Below are 23,109 nucleotides of genomic sequence, written 5' to 3' on the forward strand. Positions count from 1 at the left end.
TTTTGTCCTGTGTTAAATGTGTGTCATACATAAGTGAATTCGTTTTGGTACTTTTTTAATACTCAGTGAGAAATTTCTTTGGAAGAACACTGGGTATCCCCCGAGAAGAAACGGGAAAGATCTTCAGCATAATTCTGTGTTCCAAGGAATTGTGTCGTGTGCAAAGAAGTTATTTTATACTTGCTAATATCTAATTTACTGCAACTGCAATTCTTGTTCAAGATATGCATTTATGGTTAAATCTTGTGTTAAAGTTAGGGTTTAGTTAGGATTAAAACCTCTGAATTGGGGTCTGGGCTAATGCTAAATGAAGACTGAGGTCAGAGTTAATGTTGACTGGGTAACAAACTTTAGCATACTCCTGCTGTATGGTAACTGCATTTTGAAGGCCAAACATATTTCCTTCTTAATAGAGCTTTCTCCTGCTCGAAATTTGTTATACGCAAGGTGGCGCTAAATCTATTTTCTTTGCAGAGTAAGGTCTGTGGTGTTTGTCGTTGATTTCCTGTAGATCTCGAACAGAAATGGGCGGGGAGCGCAGGTTGTCAACTACACAATGACACTGCCCCCCTCTCCCCGCCATGTTGGCTCTAAATGGCAAGTTGATATACAGGTTGACTATTTCTACTTGCGCCAAAATGGCGACCCTTTTCCCAAACTTCCTTTCTCTATAAATCAGACAGAGGGGAGGAGGGAGAGCGATAGCGTAAGGCAGTTGGCAGCCGAGATCGTGTTGTTTCGCACCGGGAGCGCTATCGTTTTTCAAACTATGGCTATTAAGCGTTTGTGATCTAAATCAGTCAAAGGACTAATCGGGGGGCATCCCGGTAGTGTTATAAGGCATCAAAAGAAAAAAGAAATTCCTCGACTCTTTGCCGTGGGAGTAATCGTGACTGCGGAGGCGTGTGTGTGTGTGTAACCCTCTCTTTTCTGTGCTGGTGGTTTTTGTTTTAAATTCCCCTCCCCTCCTCGGAGCCCGGAGATGGTAAGTTTGTCCGCTCTGGCCGCTGCTGGTGACGGAGAGAGGAACAATATGGCGCTGCGAGTCGCTGCTGCTTGCGCTGGACCAGTCCTTGTCTAAAGCCGGGGACAAACAGGATGAACCTCTGCGCCCAGTACTTACGGTAAATACCCCCGATTTGTGGCATTGATTGTTTAAGCTTGAGGCGTTTTGCTTCCCTTTAAAAAAAAAAATCGAGGTGTTTCCTCGACTTGAGAAGGGGAAAATGGAGACAGTGCTGTTGATGTGTGTTGGGACGGATTTGTCAGGATAGTTACGGTATTCCCGGTGTATGTTCCGGTAACGAGCGCGGTTATATGTGCAAACGGGCTCTTTCTGAAATAAACCCACACGGGCGTTACGTAAGCGTAAATGAACCGAAGGGAAAATGAAACACAGAACAGTCGTGGTTTCGAATAGCAAAAACGGTGAGCCAAGACAGGTGCAAGGCGCCGACTCTAATTTCTTTCCCCTTTGCGAGCACAAGCCGGCAGACGCACAGAGTGTATAATAATATAATATATAATCATCTGCTGAACAGTCATTGTGCATGCCAGGTGACCTCTGTTAAAAAAAAAAACCACCGACAAGAGCTTGATCTTGACTTTCCACATTTTAAACACACGCGGCTACAGGGATTTATCCACGAAGAATCGGCAGGCACGTTTCACTTTTTGTTTTTGTTTTTTAGAAAAAGCAACAGCGGTGTATTGGCAAATTCTACACGGTCTGCGTTTTCGCGTCTGGCTGTATTTTGTTCCGCCAGGAGATCAGATCCTTTGCTTTTCCATTAGCTTGCGTGAATGCGACCATTAGCCAAGGTGGGCTGATTGGCAGAGCCAAAACGAGAGGAAAAAAAAATGCTGTCGTGCGTGATCCTCTTAAAACGTTACCGGTTTTCGTTATTAATCCTGGTTTCCAAGTCATTGAAAAATACCGTTGTGGAAAGGGATTTGGTTTGGTTTTCCAGCGGGTGCTGCCGCCAGCGAGTAGAATAGACCCGTTTTTTTTTCCTCCTTGTAAGTCGTGAGCGGGGGCGTGAAAAGGTGTTGAACCGATAAGTTACTATAGCTACACGGTGAAAGCATCTCTTTCTCGCCGGCGCTGCCGCCGGGGGGGTTGACAACACGTGAAACGGCTCCTCTCAAACCCCGCACACAAAGCAAAGCCCCGGTCTCCTGTGAGCTGTCGCCGGGAGCACGCTGCTGAGGTAGGGGCGGCCGAAGAGAGATGTTTCCGACAACTGGCATCGCAAAGCCCGGCTGCTGCTTTGCGCCGGTCGGCCGGGGGCGAGGCGAGGGGAGGGGACGGGGAGGGCACGCAGACAGAAGGACACCGGGGCGGAAAACAAAAGCCCCCCCCCCCGGTATCTCATCTGTCGAAAACTGAGGTTTGCGCGTCCGGGACGCGGAATTTCCTCTGTGGCCTACAGGTTATGTGACCAGTACGTGACACAAGTCTTTGTTTTGTGTGTGTGGTGGTAGGGGGGGGTCTTTCTCGCTGTGGAAAATGACATGCGTCCGGGTTTCTTTACACCTCTAATTTGAATTATCATCGCCTCCCGGTTGAAGGAGTTAGTGGACGGGGCTTCGCCCAAGTTACTTGGGGGAGTGATGTCCTGCTGTAACTCAATCGAGGCTCGAGGGATTTGGGAAGGTGTGAGGCCTTGCGCATTTATTTGCTTCTTTCGTGGGGAGTTTGTCCTACGAACGCGGCGTCTAGTGTCTTTTATAAGTTGTTTTTTTTTACGATGTAAAAGGGGAATCGTGTAATTTATGGGCCAGACCGTCCGGTGTGAGCAATAATAAACTGCCGCAGTGGTGGCCTGCGAAATAGTGATCGTGTATTGCGGAGCTGCAGTCGAGCGCTTCCTGTCAAATAGTGCGCGACTTCCATTCTGTTAGCAGGCGGTTGTGGTTCTATTAACTATAGTCGCTTATTTATTCTGTCTGGGTCTTCAGACAGCACGGATTCGGAGCAGATTTCGAAAATGTGGTGAAGTTCATGTTTTAAAAAGTTCGCGAAATGTAGAACGTATCCAAAACATGTACAACGATATGTAATAGACGTTTAAATGGCAGGTTTTCTGATCAGTTTTAACTCCTAGACAGAGGAAGAGTAACTTCACTATTGCCTGTTATAGATTTCATATACATTCTAGATCCTTAATTCCTATTTATGTCAAGTGGTCCCTTTTTATAAGAAAACGAAACGTGCTAGATGAACCAAATGGCTTGGCTTCTCTCATTTGTCAAGTTATAAACGAGGTCTTACACCTTAATATGTTATGTAACTTGTTGCCTTTAAGTTTCTCTTTAACTGAAGGGTTTTTTTCTTTAACCCACAGCATGAGTAACGTCATATTTAGGCACATGCATATAGTTCATATTTTGTCTTCACAACAGCAGATTGTATACATCTTCAGATCTGATTCTCATCAAGACTTTGCTGGCTTTGACTTGAGAGAGCATTTTATATTTACATATTTGATGGCTGGAGCAAGTAATAGACTTATTTCATGCTGAAAAGAGAAGAAAGTAAACAATGTTTCGGCTGACCATCAGGCTGTATGCTGCTTGGTATGAAGATCGAGTGTCTCATTCAGTTCCAGTGCATGTCTCTCTACTTTCCACTGGTCCTGTCTCACTGTTGATTCTGAAGTCCTTTGGGTTGACTTGGTCAACACTTTGATCATTTTGAATACTTAAATCAGGATCCCCCTATAGTTTTTTTTTGCACGACTAAAAAGGTTCAGTTCATGTAGTCTGTTAGCATGGGGCATTCCTGTGAGCCCAGAAATGTTCCGTCACACTTCTCTGTACTGATTCCCGTGCAGCAATATCTCATTTTGTATCACAGTGACCAGTACAGGCGTTCAGCTGGACTACTGTGAGTGCTTAAATCGCAAAATAATTCTAAATAATGAGGAACGATTTTAGATGTCTTCTCCAAACCCTTGCATAGGACATTTTCTAAATAAATCAGTCTTCCCTTTCTTTTTGAAAAACCTGTTTTCACTCAAGATGCAGGACGTGTGGCAATATTGCAAATAGCATTTACTCTGTCAGACACCTGAAAGATGGTCCCCAGACACTTCTCTCTCTTCTGGTGTGGAGTCTATGTGAGTTCTCATCTCATGGTCTCGTGCTTTTGTGTTTCAGTGTTTATTTCCTTGTGTTTTCATATAACAGTTACTGGAATTTGGGTCTGTTAAATTAAGATCTTTTTCTAGAACACCTGCTAAAAAATCTAATTGTGTGATACCTCTGGCAGTTTTCAAGCAGATTGTTTCCAACCTGTGGGGTGATGACACTGCTGTAACTCCCATATTTTTGCTTCCAGCATTAATTATTTAATACTTAATTAAGAGGAAATTATTAAAGCCGGAACAGAACGTCAGATCCCGTTTTTCTTGTAATTAAAAGCTGTTCTTTTATGCGCAGTTGAAGTGAGACATTTTGGGTTCCAAGCTAATTCATTTCAATCTAATTGTCTACCTTTGCTACGTAGTTTTGTGCGGTGGTTCTTTAAATGGTAAAATTAGAGAATTTCATGAATGCCATGTGGGGCACAGGTGATAATTTGTTAGATGCTGTTAGCTTTTGTTTCCCCCCACAGATTTTAATCAATATCATGCATTATTCATTTTAAGTAAGTGGTAACCTGCTTACTCTTAACAGTTAGCGTGTGTAATGAAGAAACAAAACTGCATGAGAAGCAAAATGTGTACTATTAAGAAATAAAATGCCTGTAAATAAAAAGATCTGTAAAGAACAACCAACCATCTTTAGTGTTTCTTCTGAGGATTAAATATGTTCAGACTAGTTTCAGAATGCAAAAAAGCTGTTAATACTAGGATCTTCTCCCAAAGGTGACTGAGAAGTATGCTGAAAAGTGACATAGATATTTCAGTCCTTTTATTAATCCCTGTTTCTTGTAGCTACTGCTGAGAGAATATTGCATACATTTTAATGTCTAGACCCAAGCAGTTGTGTTAATAGAATAGCCAAACACTTTCTTAGAAGTATCAGCGGATTGTAGTTTAGCTAGAGTTCATTAAATGGAAGCATGTTGAGTAACTTGCTGAAAGGAAGAAATAAGAGGCATATTACAGTCATGTAAAGGAAACTTTAGTATTATGCACCAGGGTATACACTGAAGCACCTATTTTACAGGTAATACTGGGAAAACAGAGGTTACGTTGTGGAGTGCAGGAGCAGTTATTCCTTACTTCAAAACAAAACTTCAGAACAGTGATTTCAGTTAGTGGGCCTGCTATATCGGTATTTCCCTTTTCTGTGCTTGGATGGGAGTCTTATCATTGTTTTTCTACAAAATTGATGAGGAGTTGCCAGTTCTTTTTTGTCTGAAAACTGTGTCTCTGCTATATGTGTTTCTAAAGCTGTCTTGATAAGAAATTAAGTGTCTTTGTGCGATATTGCAGTGGATCTCACCTGAATGTTGTTTTCCTACAGGGCTTGCAACTGTCATGCACACTTTAAACAATAATATATAAAGGGTTTGCAGAACAAAGTCTTCAGTCATCTGCTTTTAAATTGAATCAGTTCCGAGTTAAATCAGTTTGTGTAGTTGCTGTTGAAATAACTTTTTTCGTTTAAGTCACTTTTGGTTATGTTAGTCTTTGTGAGACGGCACATTTAATTTCCCAATACATCCACAGAATCCTTTCACCATCTTAAAAGTTTGAGTGCTTTTAATGAAAATGAATGTTGGCAGTTTTCTTGCTTTTCATATTGTAATGAATGGCAATACTTCAGAAGCAGCCTGCTGTTTATGAAGCTCCATACTCTTTTATGGGATAAGTGGTTTACATGTAATTTTTAGTTCCCTTGCAGAAAAAAATGACCGTTCACAAACATCTTGCAGTATTTTTCTAGACAGTTTTTGCATAGCAATATTACCATTTCTTCAGTGATTGGTCATTTGAGCGAGCTTAAAAATCATTTTATTTATATTTTTGTTTTAACAGGCAGGCAGAGGCCCTAAAGGCTGATATGACGGGTAAGTTCAAGGATCTCTAAGACATTTAAATGCGGTTTTACCTCCTTAAGGTCAAGTCTGTTGTCTAGGTCTCTGGAGTTGCAGAAGCTGTTGTCTGGCAGACATAGGTGTGTGTTTTGGTGCAGGACACATTCCTGTTGTTAGCTACTTCACGTGACCTTCACACCAAGCATAATATACCTTCCCTTGTGTCTTCTTCAAACACAAGAAGACACCTGTGGCACAGAACCCACTGATCTCAAACAGCGATTGCTTTTCCGTAAGGTAACCATTGAAAATCACTCAAATTAGTTTTTTTTTTTGTACTTTCAAGACCTACAGCATTGCTGTTCTGTGGGGAAATATTGTTTTAGACACCCTTTTCCAGACTAGATAAGGTTATGCGAATACTGCTTAGGTCACCAGTGTAATGAGATACTGAGGTGGTTAAGGTGAGACGATGTGTTAGTCACGGTTGCAAAACCGGCTGAAAAACTGATGTGCTTGCATGCTGGAGTTTCATGTCTGTGTGTCGGCAGTAACTCAAGTGATCTTGCAAGAGAATGTGAAGACTCCTGTGGTGGCTGATGGAAAAATCACTCTTGTTGGTCATGATGCTCCCTGATTGACACTTACTGCTGGCCCTGTCTTTACATGAACATTAATATTGCCTATACTGACATGCATAACATGTTTCTTTCTTTAATGGATGGTGAATGCACGTGTCTAGTAAACTGAAACTGCAAGTTTGATGTTCAGTATCTAATAGTAAAGTGTTAAAGTAAGTTAGAGCGGAAAGGAACTGTGATGGTATTCTCTGTTATGCAAATTTAGAATAGTTATACCATCTTTTCCAAAGCATGGTAATTGGTTGTGATTTAAATAAACAATCATGTAGGGAAAACCAGTTCCCATCACTGAGATCTAGTGCATAGTTGTTTGCTTTCAGATGTTATAGTTTTGATATTTGTGAAGAGCCTGAAAAATTAAAGTCAGCCTCACTGCTAAAAAAACAAGCTTGTTCTTTTTCAAATGAAATGTGAAGCTCTGTCGAAATAAAGGAGAAGGAAGGCGGTTCAATAAGAGTAAAACAAAAAGAAGCAGGCAGATTTAATTTGATTTGGGACCTGAATCAAATACAGTATAAGTACTTGTTAATGATATTAGATGTGTGTGTGTGTTTGGATAAAGACATAGCGTAACTTATTAAATTAAACATATACCTTTTCCCTAGACTCCAAGTTGGGTCCAGCAGAGGTCTGGACATCCAGGCAGGCACTGCAGGACCTCTACCAGAAAATGCTGGTGACAGACCTGGAATATGCTCTGGACAAAAAAGTGGAGCAGGACCTGTAAGCAATGCTCAGTTCATTATTACATCATTACCTCTTGTTTGCAATACAGTTACAACACATGCAGTACTAAAATATTGAACTGAATATTTGGTTGAACTGAACTGAAGTAGCAGAGAACAACACTGTATTAAAACTGGAGTTTTGGCTATTCTGTTATGTGCGAGAGATGCACGTCAGTGCCTTTTTATGGATTTTTTTTAAGATCTGATGGAAATAATACTTTGGATGGTTCCCTAAAGAGAAGTGTTAAATCTTAGCTTTGTGAGTGGCACAGTCAGTAAGGGGACTCCCTCAGCGTGCAGAGTGAGCTTGACCCTGACATTGCTTTTCTGAGTCAGCCGGTAAAGCGAGTCCTGTCACTTTCTGGGCTCCTGCACGCTTGCAGTGACTTCGCTGAGAGATGCAAAACTCTTCCAGTCAGTGATAACTCTCCTGTCAGGCACTGCGGAGCGTATAATGTACGAAACGACAAATGGCTTTGTAGATGGGCATAGAGTGAGTCAAACAGGCATGAAAATAAAAGACAATTAATGAAAACAAAGTTGTTGAATCTTGTGCTACCTGGTTGTGAGATGCATTTCTTCAAGGAATCAAAGCTACAATTTTTATTTAGTAAGCAGTGCAAGTGAGAAGATGCGTACCTGAACTCAGGGGGTCCCTGTACAGTGAGTGCAAATCACTGTTGCCTGTTAGAACGTAGAACCTTGGTTTTCTATAGGTAGAATTTACACCTTGCCCAGGAAAACCCTTTTTTATGTTGTTTTCCAGCTGGAACCATGCTTTCAAAAATCAGATAACAACACTACAGAGTCAAGCCAAGAACAGAGCCAACCCTAACCGGAGTGAAGTGCAAGCAAATTTGTCCCTCTTTCTTGAGGCAGCTAGTGGCTTCTATACACAAGTAAGCTAACTGTACCTTTTAAAAAAAAGCTACCTTCACAGATTGGTGAAAAAAGATGTTTTCGTAATACAGTATATTATGAAACTTACTGTTGAATTCTTCCAAGATCTTTGAAGCTTGTATTTTATTGCCGGTTTTTAGGTGGAACTGGTTTGCAAAAACAAAGTCCTGATTATTCAAGTTAATTTTTCCCCCTTTTTCCTTTAGTTATTACAGGAGCTGTGTACAGTGTTCAACGTGGATTTACCCTGTCGGGTCAAGTCGTCACAGCTTGGAATAATCAGCAATAAACAGACAAGCACCAGCGCCATTGTAAAACCCCAGCCTAGCTCCTGCTCTTACATCTGCCAGCATTGTCTAGTCCACCTAGGGGATATCGGTGAGTGAATAACTGATTAACAATTGAATACCTCATGGCATTATACAGTGCTGGTGTTCTGAAGACTTCACTTCGTGTTGCTGCTTCATCAATAAAAATTAATTTCTAGCCTTTTTTTTGCAGCACGCTATCGCAACCAAACCAGCCAGGCAGAATCCTATTACAGACATGCAGCTCAGCTCGTACCTTCTAATGGTGAGTAGCAGCTGCATCTAACCTGCATCGGTGTTCACAGAATTGATTTGATGGATCAAATGACAGAGCTTTGTTTCCTAGCAGGAAATGTTTTAATAAGTCCTACAAATCTTTCGTTAATGAGATGAAACATTTCAGAGCAGGTAATCTGTGTGCATAAACCCTGAAGCATTTAGGTTGTTTTTTTTTGCAAAGTGGAGGTTCATAAGTACATTGGAAATTTTTTTTTCTCCAGAATGTCAGTTTTGTAAAAGGTTTTGAAGGATGCTTATGCTGCAGTGTAACCTGCTTTAAAAGCAAAATGGTGTTAATACTTATGTTCTTGTCATTCATCTAGGTCAACCCTACAATCAGTTGGCTATTCTCGCTTCCTCAAAAGGGGACCACCTCACAACCATTTTCTACTACTGCAGGAGCATCGCAGTTAAATTTCCCTTTCCAGCTGCTTCTACCAACTTGCAGAAAGCTCTCTCTAAAGCTCTTGAAAGGTAATGAAATAGCAGTTAGTGTTATTTTGTCTCCTTGACCATTTGTGCATTTTTGTTAAAACTGACCCTTTTCACATGATGCAGGGAACGGGCACTGCTTTTTTTTCTAGTTTATTCTAGCCCTATCGTTTTCACTCTTTGTTGATACCAGTGGTCATTATTCAGCAGATGGATGCATAATCTAGCTGTTTTTGTCAGCGTGTTACAGTGAATTGAGATGGTGGTGTACCATACTGACATGCAGAAGTGTGCACCGAGTTTTTCGAGAACACACTATTGGGTATGAGTGTTCTCCATGTAACAGTGCCAAGGTTTGTTTGGGGCTGGGGCAGCATCTCCAGACTGGTCCTGACTATTTTGGCATCTGAGGGATGACATTTCTGACATTTCCATTTTTAGTAAGGCCATACCTTGTTACGCATAACTGACTTGAATTTGCATGAAAAGGTTTTTGACATGTCTGCTTCAGTACGTTTCAAAAGCTTAACCTAATCCGCCTTTATTTTGTTTTACTTGTAGCCGTGATGAGATCAAGAGTAAATGGAGTGTATCGGATTTCATCAAAGCTTTTATTAAGTTTCACGGTCATGTATACTTGAGCAAGAGCCTGGAAAAACTGAACAATTTGAGGGAGAAGCTGGAAGAGCAATTTCAGGTATGGAAAAACATCTCCCCACTGGCAGTAGCCACTATTAAAATGCAATACCTTTACATGCTAATCAAATATTATCTGCCTGCTCTATGTCCACAATTGTTTCTCGAGATTTTTCTGTTTATTTTGATTAACACTCTTGTGCTACAAGCTAGGCATTATCATTTGTAGGAACTGAAATCTCTGAGAGTGCAAAAGTTTGGTTCCATACACTTGTATGGTTTTATTGTGGGGGGTAAAAGGTGAAGTAAGACAAGGCCTCTGTTCTGGACAAGAAAGCATTTAATTGAAACACTTGAATTTTTTCTTAACTATTTGTTATTGTACACAAGGCCTGCTAGACTTTTATATATATATATTTTTAAATGTAAATGCAAGTAATCAAGATGCAAGCTTTCATATCTATATTGGTTTTAAAACTGAAACATTTGCAAATGAACCAGAAATTGGGGTGTTTACCACATCTAGCAAAATAATTCTCTAAACATGCTTTTATCTCTTATATTGCTGATGTTTTTTTTTTGACAGAGGCTTATTCTTCAAAAGGCCTTCAGTTCTCAGCAACTTGTTCACATAACTGTTATCAATCTGTTTGAACTGCACCACCTGCGAGACTTCAGCAGCGAGTCTGATGACCACAGCTTTAGTCACGACGAGCAGCTCAGTTGGATCCAACTGTTAGCACTCTTTAGTAAGTTTACGTTTTGGTTTGGTTTTCAAAACATTACTTAATATGGATTAAAACTGTGATCTCTCTGATTTTTATAGATCTGTAAGTTCATGACTCTGTGTTTTGTGCAGGGTTTTCCCCACTGACAATTCAATTTTACCTCCCACCCTCTAAATTGTAATCATTTTTAATCTGCCTACCTGTCTGAATCAGAACAGGTGGGTGGTTTGATGCATACAAGCTACATTTTAAAGTGTTAAATACTCCTTAAGCACAGATGTCTTAATCTTAATGTGGATTTCAATCTTTTTTTTCCCTTTTCAGTGTCTTTTCTTGGTATCATGTGCAGCCGTGTATTGCTGAATAAAAATCGTGAAGACCTAATGGGAGAATGTCCTTTGCCTGCAATTAAAGTTTCCTTGGATTGGCTGAAACTTCGACCAAGCGTTTTTCACGAGAGTGCAGTGGACGAGAGACAGTAGTACGTCTTACATTTCTGTCTTTCTAGAGGATGTTTATCGTGTTGTCTCAGTTATTTGGGGGGTGTTAACTGTGTTCTCCTGTTTTTCCTTTTCACTCCAGCATTTGGCCATGGCTGGTATCAATCCTGAATAGCTTTCAGCCAAAGGAAGATGACGTATCATGTGCTTCAGGTATTTTTATTGTATATCCTCTGTGCATTTTTTATATATCCCAGCATTTGCAAGTTTGTGTTGGTGTCGTGCCATGTCCTCATGCTGTTTCATAATGGGATGAGAGCGTAATTGTAATGGCATGGTTTCTTTACTGATGGGGGAGGACGGTTTTAGCTTGATCGTTCTCTGCACAGCTGGATGACGGCTTTGCGTTGTTTTCCAGCCACCCCTCTCCCAGAGGAGTTTGAGCTGCAAGGATTTTTGGCCCTCAGACCTGCTCTAAGGTAGGGTTGGTTTTAATTCATTTAACAACAAAAGCTGGAATTTCACCTTTCAAGCCTTTGATTGGTGCTGACGATCCTTATATTGAACATTTCTTGCTCCAGGACTTTGGATTTCTCTAAAGGGCACCAGGGTATTGCAGTGGACAAAGAAGGCCAGCCCCTGCGAGCTCGCCACCAGAGACTGATTAGCCTTGGTAAATGGGTAGCCGATAGCCAACCCAGGTAAGCAGCTCGTAAAGCTGAGCTCTGGAATGGCATTTTCCCTCATATTTCACATTTATAAACTGTATGGCTTTTAAAGGAATTTCTACCTTGATTTACCGGTTTCTTCCCACATCTAATATGGAATGATGTGATATACTTTGAGAGCATGTGAAAGCAAATCTAGGTGTAATACTTAAAAGCATCTGATGAAAATGGCTAAGCTGTTAAATGCCTTTTTGCAGTACCGTTGATGCTCCTTAGGATGGATTTGCAATAATATTGCTCCAGTTTGATTTTGTGATTTTGTTTTAAAGCAGTTATTTACTGAAAATAGAGTAAAAAGCAGCATGCTGATGGATGCTAGATAAGTTTCCCGTCTTAAGTCAGACTGAATCAATGAGGTAGGAACTTGAAGTTAGAACTTAACTCATCCTGTATTATTTTGCAGGCTTGTCCAGTGCCGAATTGATGATGGCATGCTTCTTTTTGTAACCGACATCCCTGAGCCAGTGATTGAGGAGCTCGTTGAGAAAGATGGTCCTGTTCTGCAGGAGTCTTCTAATGCAGAACAAACTTCCAATGAGGGCAGCCAGGGCTTGAAATCTGTTCTGCCCTTGGGCAAGACTCAAAACAGCAGCTCTGAGGGTGGAGAGAAGCCCGTGGTGACTTTTAAAGAGAATATTAAACCCCGGGAGCTAACAAGAGATGCCAACAGAGCCCATCACCTAAAAGAAGGGCTGAAGGAGAGAAGGGAGTTCAGCAAAGGAAACCTGTCCAGCAAAACCGATCTGAAGAAGGACAACAAAAGAAAAAATGAAGCCAAGAAGACTTGTCATGAGAAAATGCAAGAGCCAGGAAAGCAGAACGTGGCAGTACAAGTAAAAAAAAAATTATATTCTCTGGTTTGTTCTTCTAAGCCTTCTCCTTTTTTCTTTGTCATCTAGATACGTTTTTGTTTTCTTTGAAGGTGAAAGCCCAGTCTGAAATAAGGAAGACCCCGGTCTCGGAGGCAAGGAAGACTCCAGTCACCCAGACACAGACACAGACGAGCAGCTCCTCGCAGTTCATCCCCATTCACCACCCAGGGGCTTTCCCTCCTCTGCCTAGTAGGCCAGGTACGCGGCCAGCCGAAACACGCTTCTGCAGAACCTTGATTTTTTTCTTATGTTTAGAGCGATGGCACGAAATGTGAGCTCAGCTCGTGCAAATCATTACGTCCTAAAGGAAGATGAACCACTACAGTGCAGTCATGGGTGTATTCAATTCAGTTTCTTTTTATATAGCGCCTTTCATAACAAGGTTGCCCCAAGGCGCTTAACAGTGCAAGTGACCGTACATGTGAATACAGAACAGAAAAGACCAGAAGACAACGGAGGAGAGAAGCCAAAAACTTTTCCAAAAAAAAGGAGAAAAAAAAAACCTCTAGGGGTCCGAGGTCAACTGGCTGCCCAACCCCTTTGGGCATGCTAACATTATACAATTAAAAAAAGAAATAAATGAATGAGGGTATTTAATCCATCCATCATGTCTTCTGTATGTCAGTACTCCACGCAGATCTCTGTAGACCAGCAAAATCCTCCTAAACAGATTATATGTGGGTATCAGTGTGAAAAGGGACACGGTTGAATTCTGAAAAAAGGACCTAACGTACCTGTATCATTGTTTTGATTATGGGGATGCAGGAAATAGCCTGGATGATGCTTGCTGGCCTGGAACTTCACTGCTGCATTTCGAACATAATTGCACGATCTGAAAGGGCTGATGTGGCAATTTGCCTTTCTCCTTCCAGGGTTCCCACCCCCGGCGTACGTTATCCCGCCCCCCGTTGCTTTCTCGATGACCCCGGGCTTTACGTTTTCCACGGGGGTGTCTGTGCCCGGAGCCTTCCTCCAGCCCGCCGCGCACCCGCAGGCCGGCAGCCAGGTCCAAGCCGGGAAGCAGTCGCACATTCCTTACAGTCAGCAGAGGCCGTCGGGGCCGGGGGCTTTAACCCAGGGCCCCCAGCAGCAGCAGGGTCAACAGCAGCCTCCCACGGCCGCCTCCCAGCAGGCCGTGCAGCCGGCAGGGCAGCTACAGGTCCAGGGTATGTCCCAGCAGCAGCAGTCTCCCACGAAGCCCGTGCAGCAGCAGCTTGGGAAGAGTCCTCCTCACCATCCTGGCATGCAGCAGGTAAGCGGGGGAGTTGTAACAGAAGCTGCCGGTGTTTTTGTTTTGTGTGTTTGCCTGTCCAATGTGCCACTGCCAAGTGTCATTTACTTGCTTAACCTGCACCTTTATTTAGGGTCGTTTAGAATGTATACGTGAAATAAATGTAAAAAAGTCCGGATACAGTAGAATGAGGTAAAGGCAAATGCTAAAAAACGAGGCAAGGAAATGTTACAGGTGCAATGAAGGTACATGGGGAAAAATGCATGTAGTGGTTAACAAGTTGTAGGTAAGGTTTGCAATAGAGACCGAATGCCATTGAGCAAAGTGCAGTGTCATCAGCTGGTAGTAAAAGTTAAGTCTTGGCTCTTCCACGGAGACTACTGACGGCTCTGGAGAGAATGAGACAGGATCTGTAAAGCTTGTATCAAATGGCACTGCAGTGGGAGAAGCATTGTGTCTAACGGGGGACGGCAGTTCAGTGTCCCTTGTCATCACTGCAAGCTTTCAGGTGTCTGGCATGTTGCTGGAGTAGGTTTTGCTCTGAGAGTTGAGTAGGCCATGGCTAACTAATCCCAAACCTGCCTCTATTTTGCGGCTGGTGTTGCTTCTTCAAGTGAAGCTTGAAATGTGTTGTCTAGGCTTTGAAGACCATACTGTGAAAATCAGTATTATTTAAATGCAGAAAATGAATTATGCACATATATGGTCTTCACCTCCTCTCATTTGTAAGTCTTCATTGCAGAAATATGAAAACTTTTCTGGAAGAAATACTAATTGTGCTTTTTTTCCCTAGTTCATGCAAGTTACTGAGCAGTCCAGCCAGATGTGGAATCAGCACCAGGCACAGGCTCCTCTCCAGAAGAATCTGCCAATACAGATGTCTGTTAAGCAGTCCTTTTACATGCCACCTCAGGATCCTCTCAAGTTGTTTGAGCAGTCTCTCCAGACTGTGCCGATGCAGCCTCAACAGCAACCGACTATGGACAAGAAGATGAAGCTGTTTCCTGTAGAGCCTTTTGGTCAGAACGCCTCAGAGGTCAAAGTGCAGGATTTCTACTGGGACCCTCCGTACCGCATGGCTGCGGACCGCCAGATGATGGGGCAGCAGGTGAACAGTGACCGCCTGGTGAAGCGCCCACAGGGAAGTTTCCGCTCCGACCAGGACAACATCCCAAGGGTGTCGTCTTTTGAGGTACAAAAAAAAAACACTCTATGATTCCTACTTGGTTTATGCAAATCTGTGCACTGTCCAGAAGCTGTATTGGGGAAAAATGAGTTTTCTTGGAAACCCTGAGTAATATTTGGTACTTTTTTAAGCACACCCCATCTGCTTTTATTTAATCTGCATCTTCGACAAGCGCTACAAACGGTGCATGCCGATGAGTTTCCATAGGGTGAAAGCAGAGAAATGACCAGCTGCCACCAAGTGCTAGGTTTGTAATTTACAAGTGATGTTTGTTTTATCCAGACCTCGTGAGGTTTTATTCCTAAAGAACGTCCTTCTGCGGAGGCTTTTGAGTCTTGTTCAAATTTTACTTTATTTTTTTTATGCCACTTGGCTTTTTTGTTAAATACGGGACTCACCTATGAAAAGAGCAATTTAAACATTAAGAATATAAGAAGGGTTAGACTGCAAATTAAAATTGGGCGTGGCCTCCAATGGAACACCTAAGTCTTTTTTTTTTTCAGACAGTCTGCTCCAAATTGCCACAATGAAAAGTGTGAATTACTTTTCACTAAATTTTATTCAGGTGACTTAGCCAAGTCTCCTACTTTCCCAATTTTTTTTCTAAAACTAGGGAACCAGGTATTGGATTCCTAAAATTTATATAACTTCTTGATGTGTGGGTTTGTATATAAATTGTTTTAGATTAATACTTTTATATATATATATTGGCAGATGAGTTGTGCTAACTCAGCTTTGCAAAAGATGTTTCTCTTGTGGGTGTTCTGCCATTATCAACGGGTGATGTTTGAGAAGTGTTTTAAAGTTAGTGTACAGCCGCATTCTGTGATCATGGATATTGCATACAGATAAAAGCTTCTTTGCCACATTAAACAGGATTTTATAGGTTTTGGTATTTATTAGTCTGCATGACCAGCCTTTTTGACAAGCAATGAAATTCCTGTTCCAGCTTCTTTCTCCCTCATTTTAAGATAACGTAGGTGTTCCCCAAGGGTAGACTCTGGAACCAGTTAGGTTTTTCAGAAATCACTTGAAGTGTCCATTTCTAGTTTCAATTGGCTTTCCTCTGTGAGAGTGGTATTGTTTCTTTTAATTAATTGAACTAGACTAAATTATTTGTTACGGAGAACTGTATGCATCGCTGAGACAGATAATTCTCACTCTGAATCAGCTTTCATTTTATACTAAGTAAATGTCTAAAAGCAACCTGTTTCTGTCGTTTCCCATCCTTAACTCCTGATAGACATTCCTTCTTTTTTACATCTCTGTAGTTACTTCTGTCAGAAGCATTCCTGTGTTAAGCCTCTTCTGCTTTTCTGCTCTCCTGACTGGTTGATGCTACTTCTCTTTCTTCCTCCTTCCTTCTGCACCATCCATGTCTCTGTAGGACTCCAAGAGCTCCCCTCTTCTACCTCCTGACCTGTTAAAAAGTCTAGCTGATTTTGAGGAGGAGGAAGAACTGGCCTTTACTAAGCCTCACGATTTCTACCAGGCCTTGGCTGGCCCTCTTAACTCTGCTCCGGGAAGAAGCATGTTTGTATGTAGCCTCTTTCTCTTCGTGGCTGAATACTGTCCCTTTTATTCATGTTTTTTCCATGCCTCTTTAATGTTCCTTCTCTAAGTAATTGATCAGTTAGTTTTTGACAGCATTTGGTAGCTTGCATTTGTGCAGCAGAAAAGGTTGACCTGACTGACTGGGTTTTGTTGTGGGTTACACTTTTGTTCCTATCATTGCAGTAGCTCCAGAATTGCATAAAGCAAAGGTTCAGGGCTGCTGGATCGCACTCGGTTTTTCAAGATCAGTGTTGAGCGCATGCCTTTTCATGTTCTTGGTCATTAGAGGAATTCATTTTCAGTTTTGGTGTCGAGTTGTTGCCCGGCATGCCTGGGCCAAGCAAACGTTTCCTCTGGCTTTGTAAAAATAGAAACTATGGTCCCAGGTCAGAGATCTAAAATTCTTCTGTGTTCTGTGTCTAGCTGTTTAAGAGTTTTTAATTCTTAATTTAACCAGCTATATCAGCTGTCATTTACAGTAATTACTAATTTTTCCAGTGGAACACTTTTAATTTATGTAGATTTTGCAGTAAGGTAAATCATCAGTGTTCCATTTAGAATTTGAATCCATGAACCTCTGGTCCAAAGTCCAGAGCGCTATCCACTACTCCACGCAACTGACTAGTACTTGAACTTTTGAATTTTGGTTCACACGCAGTTATGTGGTAAATTAATTCTTCTCTTGAAATTTGTGGCTTATTTACAGTAACATGGCGAGCATTTTTGGGGTATGATGTTTCTGGAAGAATTCAGTTCCCTAGCTCTTAAAAAGCAAGAATAGCAAATCAAAACCGGTTTTGTTCTACAGCCCCTGTCTCCTCATGCTCTTGCGAGAGGCAGAACAGGGCTAAAGCTGCGCTCCGTGCTGGTTTCTGATATTTCCTGCTTGTGTGCGTCATCTCACTTCTAGTACAAATTAACTGATAATATGACTTGTGCGCCACGGACAGACACGACTAAAACAACTTGTATTTCAGTCCTCTGGCTTTATAGAGAAAGGCCACAGTCAAAGTGTAACAATTATTTCCCCTCTTGCAATTTGTTTGCCTTGAATATGTAATACTCACCATGCCCCTAGTGTGGAATTTCACAACAATTGGTGATGCTGTTTGCCTCCCCTGCCATTGTGTGCAAGCATCGCAGAACTAGACTTGTTCTTCTTGGAGACGCACTTCCCACATGTCACTGCTGCCCCTTGAAGTATTATGCTGCGTTTCAACCGTTCGAGAACCTGATAAAGAAATTCACAAACTGCCATTGTGACCCTTTCTCCAGCTATTCACACTATTCCCATTTTTTGGGGGGAATGAAAAAGTCCTAACTACATATTTTTTTGTATGTCATTTTAAAATTTCTATTTTTTCTACTCCTGAAAATGTATGAAGCTCTAAGTTAAAGGACATTTCAATGTATTGATCTCTGGGTCGACACCATGGTTAAGATACACCTACTAGGTATGATTTTCTCATTTCCTTCTGTAGTTGCCAAACCAGTCAAGGCTGGAACGACCCTCTGATCTGATGTCTCAGCCTTCTCTTATGCCCTTGTCTGGATTTTCACTTCAGGTCAGTAGACGGTAGTTCATCCTTTCATGCATATTCCAGTAAAGGACAATTGTTGTAAATGAAGAACTTGCTGTAACTTTCAACACATTGAGTTAAAATGCTGGAAATGACCGAAGTGCTTTCCTTCTAACATTTCAACTACAGAGTCAACAATTTGCATTCCTCGTTCCTTTTTTCCATCGGTTTTCTTTTCCATAACAAGCAATGCTTAATAGTTTGTTCATAGATGCCCAACTTGAAATAGAAACAATACCTGATCCTGCTTTTTTAACACTGTTTCATTCTAACCTCTTTTGTTTCTGTTGACCATAGGAGAACTCCTATCAAAATAGCAGCATTTTCAGTGAGGCATATGGCAAGAATATGGCACCTAGCACAAAGCCTGAAGTTCCTTCATCGCTGGCACATCAGGAACATTCCCTGTACACCCTGTTTGAAGGAACTCCATGGTCCCCTTCTCTTCCTGCCAGCTCGGGTATTGCAAAAGAAGCTCTGGGGGGGCATTGAATGAGTTTTTTGGTGTGTTCCCTCAAATTAAATTGCTTTCCTGTCGCTTTGTTTTTCAGACCATTCAACACCAGCTAGCCAGTCTCCTCACTCCTCTAATCCCAGCAGCCTGCCGTCGTCTCCACCGACACACAACCACAACTCCATCCCTTTCTCCAACTTTGGCCCCATCGGGACCCCAGACAGCCGGGACAGGAGGATCGCTGACCGCTGGAAAGTCGAGAAGTCAGGTAGACCCTTCTAGCTCCTATCCGAAACTTAACGGTCTCGGACACTTGTCCGGTCGATTATTAATATGCAAACTCATTTAAGCTCAAAAGGATTGTAGGGATGCAAGGAATCACAGTGCAGGTCAGTGAAGATTTGAGAAGAGTTTGATTGTAACGAAAGTGACCATTTCTGGAGATGCGCACAAGATGCGTTTCCCCCATGTGCCCAATTGCAACAGTGTTACAGTGGGCTTTATAGTCGGAGTTCAGCCATGTTTATTCCCCTTACGGCCCAGTGGCTCTTCCTGATGTCATCGCCTTTCAGCTATTTCTGAGATATCACACACAATAGCAGCACACAAGCCACGTCAGGAGTAATGACCCCAGGCCAAAGTCCGATTTCTAAAGGATCGACATGGGTAAATATTTATGCCTCAAGTGACTAGAATTATTGTATGTATGGCATAAACGTGAGAAAATGTGGATCAACTTGCAACTTACACACTCTCAACCCCGGAAAATAAATATTGGAAAAATTCTTTATCATCTGGAAAATCTGTCCAGCATCCCTGCGAGAGCTATACAGTCTTAATTACTTTAATTTACTATTTTTATACTTATCGTGAACTTCTGTAAGTGGTTAGTAGGGGTTTTTATAAGGGTTATAGGGTAAAATTTGACGACTACAAGAATTTGGCTTTACACACTACTCAAATACCCTAACCATGTAAGTTTGAGTCCAAAAACATACTTTGGTTGAATGTAATTTACAAGCTTCTCTAGGAACACCTTTCATGCCAAAACTCAAATTCTCTTTGGAGCATTTGAAGGCCCGTACTTACAGAAATCATATCCCGTAAGGCTTTTCTCGAAGCAAAGAAATCGAGAAGTGAGCTAGAAGAGGAAGGAATGATAAGTTCAGAGACTTTAGAAATTGAGCATTGGAGTTCTCCTGAATGGCGTGAGGAAGAGCTGATCTGTTTGGGTCTTGTCGACAGCAGTGAGTGGATTCGGACTGGATTACTTGCCTGCTTCCTCTTCTGCATCGGAGAATAGCTGGCACCAAGGCAGTACCCCCTGTAACACCTGGGCTACTCAGGAATCTCCAATGGAAGACTCGAGCACTGTTCTCATGGACAGCCTGAAGGTATGGAGGGGGGATTGATTCATTTGTACTTTTTAGATTTGACTTCCAAAACTACCTTGCGAGTAATGACAATTCCTGATCACCAAGTTGTCATTGTGCAGCTTGTGGATTCCAGGAAACATTAAGGCCCAGCTGGTTATTTCTCTAAGGTGCTACATATTGCACCCTCCAGTATTTTTATTAAACGTCTTGCTTAAGTTGTAGCATCTTGGAAGCTCAGCGAGAGTGGGGTGTCTGATGGGGATATAGTGCATCCTGGCCGTTGTCCGTAAGGTTGGGACTTCAACGTGCGAGCCACAGGTAGCAGTTTGAAAGTGCATCGGTGAGAAGCCGTTAAGTATCTTTCACGAGCCCTGGTCTTGAAACGTCCTCGTTTTTGTCCCCCCCTCAAGTCGATCTGGTCGAGCTCGATGATGCACCCTGGACCTTCGGCCCTGGAGCAGCTGCTCCTGCAGCAGAAGCAGAAGCAGCAGAGGGGGCACGGGGCGATGAACCCGCCACACTGAGAGGGCACGGATGGCACCACGTGTGAAACCAAGCTCCACTGAATTAATGGCATGTTGGGTTTGCAGTAGAACAACCCACACTGTCCCTCGATGCAGGTGGCAGCCCTCTCCTCTCTCTCTGTGTCTCTGTGACAAGAGGGCGTAAGTGCTCCACCAAGCCACTGAGTGCGCACCAAGCGGCTGCTGAGCAACAAACGGATTTTGACATTGGAAACGAAAATCTGAACACTCTCATGCTTCCTGACGACCTCCGGGGGAAGGACCATCAACCGTCTCACTCAGTAACGTAACGCCACTCATCCACAGAGCCTCCTCTAACCCTCTCTACGTTGTACAAGTCTCTCGGGCTGTATAAGAGAAGTGAAGAAGGTGGGGAGAAAGGCAGGCGGGCAGGTTGGTTAAGTCAAAGAGAATTGTTTGTCTTGATTTTTCTTTTTCGAAAACTAAGGAACGCTTTTGCTGGGTAAGAAAGTAAAATGGAGTATACGAACATCTTTACCGTCGCAGTAATAGTAGCACACGTAATTCCTACTTAACACAAAACAGCTTGTGGTCTGAACACAGAAACGGCGGACCCTTTCGATTCGATGTCCTGTCTACTGATTGATGGGCACTGGGCGATGCTTTTGTAAATGTATTTAAATTAAAAGGGGGCATCTCCCAGTCTTGAAAGAAAGAAAGGCATTGTGTAAGAGATGCTTCACAAATCACCGCAACAGCTTAAAATAGATTTAGATGTTAGTGTTAATAGCTGCAGTAGAGATTGCAATTATTAAATACTGTATTTTGTGAATTGTTCTGTAGCAATCCTAGCTTTAACAGATCCTGGGTAATGTGTACTGCAGTTGACCGCGTACAGAGTGACAGAACTGCTGGCGGGATTTTATATTAAATGTTCCTACTCCCACCCCTCCTACCTTACTGTCTTTGATTGCAAGTTTTACTATTGCTTACAAGAGGATGATTTAGTTCACAGTCTGCTTTCTTTTAATAGTGTGTAAGCAGCTTTAGGTGGCTTTCTTTGTGCCTGGTTAGAAGTTGTTTTTATAATGGTCGGCACCGTCTTTAAAAACAAGCAATTGGGTCCAGCAGGAGCTGCTGGTTCAGCAATACAGGGGCACAAAGCTGCGTCTGAGCGGAAGTGGGAATGTGCTGCTTTGTACTTAAGGCAGCCCTGAAAAAAATAGCCAGACTGGCACTCCCCAGCCCCAGAGCTCTACAGTCTTGAGTGTAGTTAATGGTGACATCCTCTAGTTTAATCACAGAGACAGAACATACAGGACACAGATGTATAAGAAAATATATATATGATGGTTATTTCTTTACAGTGTGGGCAGCAAAGGAGAAATTTTTATTTCGTATTTAAAGGGTAAAAAGACTGAATATCATAAGTGTATGAGGGAAAAGTGAGTATTTCTTTTTATTTTCATGTAGAAAGAAAAAAAACATTTTATGGAAAACAAACTTTAAACAACACGTCTTCTTGCTGTGTGATTGTGCTTTTCTTGTTGCATTCGAAAATGTAAAAAAAAGTAAAATAAAAATGGAAAAACAAGTCAAAGGACTCGACGCTGGGACGGGTCAAGGCAAAGGACAGGAAGATAGCCTTCCGCAGAATAGCAGGTCCAGGGAAATTGGTTTTTGAATTTATCAGCACAAGGGGGACTCATGAATTTATGGTATTGTTTCCATGTTAGTGCTCACAAAGCTCGGTGTTTGTGCTGGTGTTCTTCAGCATGGAGGTGGGATTACTCAAAGCCACTTTTATATGGTTCCATTTATGTACACTGTTTTGGGCAGTACGTAGAAACAAGACAAAATCTGAAACAATCTGAGAAAATTGGTATTATCCTTATAACTCCTTTAAATTTACTTAATGGCTTGGCAATTCTAGGTCTACTGCTGTGCTGTGTCCACTAAAATCAAGTAATCATTATTTGTTGAATATTTAGAAAATCACTGGGCAGATCTCACTTCAACATCTAGTATGATTACATGCAGGAAACTGCATTCTGGGCAGCTAAACCATTCCAGTGTTCATACTGTACAGCACTACACTTAGGGATGAAAGAGGTCTTGGCACAATTGGCAACGTATACCAGGCATCATGTCCCAGTTGCCCAGTTCAGGTACAAGGAGAGAATCATTTAAAAACTGCATGGGAATATGGTGTTCGGAATGTTTAGTGTTCTGTGGGAAAGAAGATCCCAACACCTCTGCAAAGGGTCATGGGGGATTTTCATCAAGAAATTGGTTTGTGTTCTAAGCTTTTGTGTTTTCTGTCTTTCTGTGCAAGACATTCTGCAGCAATTGCTGGAATCAGCTATGCCTTTAATAAAGTAAACCATGTTCTCCCTAACTCTTGACTGTTTCTTTCCTAATGGATAAAACATGCTCTCCTCTATGAAAGCTAGATGTAATTCAGTTTACAGCAGTGGTGCTCTGAAGAACAGGTCAGAACGTTATACATCCTGTCATATGAACTGTGTCAAATTTCTGTCCACCTTGTTGCTCGGCTGTTTT

At 42.0% G+C, this 23,109-nt stretch overlaps 1 protein-coding gene across 5 annotated transcripts; it reads left to right on the forward strand.

Annotated features, from left to right (window-relative positions):
- The first annotated feature begins 668 nt into the window (after nucleotides 1-668).
- Nucleotides 669-22,945, forward strand: smg7 (SMG7 nonsense mediated mRNA decay factor). 5 transcript variants are annotated; one of them, XM_088598186.1, is made up of 23 exons: nucleotides 669-1,124; nucleotides 5,991-6,022; nucleotides 7,236-7,353; nucleotides 8,125-8,257; nucleotides 8,465-8,636; nucleotides 8,760-8,831; nucleotides 9,169-9,319; nucleotides 9,839-9,974; nucleotides 10,500-10,662; nucleotides 10,966-11,122; nucleotides 11,224-11,294; nucleotides 11,500-11,560; nucleotides 11,663-11,782; nucleotides 12,213-12,642; nucleotides 12,732-12,879; nucleotides 13,554-13,933; nucleotides 14,706-15,104; nucleotides 16,486-16,635; nucleotides 18,134-18,217; nucleotides 18,530-18,692; nucleotides 18,784-18,954; nucleotides 19,932-20,080; nucleotides 20,473-22,945. In XM_088598186.1, exons 1-23 carry the CDS (start codon nucleotides 1,099-1,101, stop codon nucleotides 20,584-20,586), a joined length of 3,600 nt encoding a protein of 1,199 aa, XP_088454312.1. In that variant the 5' UTR covers nucleotides 669-1,098; the 3' UTR covers nucleotides 20,587-22,945. The 5 variants fall into 5 exon arrangements, with proteins under 5 accessions (XP_088454312.1, XP_088454313.1, XP_088454316.1 ...); XM_088598187.1 differs by having other exon boundaries at nucleotides 19,935-20,080; XM_088598189.1 differs by lacking the exon at nucleotides 669-1,124 and adding an exon at nucleotides 2,083-2,210.
- The last annotated feature ends 164 nt before the right edge of the window (nucleotides 22,946-23,109 follow it).

This window comes from Lepisosteus platostomus, chromosome 11 (assembly GCF_059453375.1).
Source record: "Lepisosteus platostomus isolate fLepPlt1 chromosome 11, fLepPlt1.hap1, whole genome shotgun sequence".
Taxonomy (NCBI): domain Eukaryota; kingdom Metazoa; phylum Chordata; class Actinopteri; order Semionotiformes; family Lepisosteidae; genus Lepisosteus; species Lepisosteus platostomus.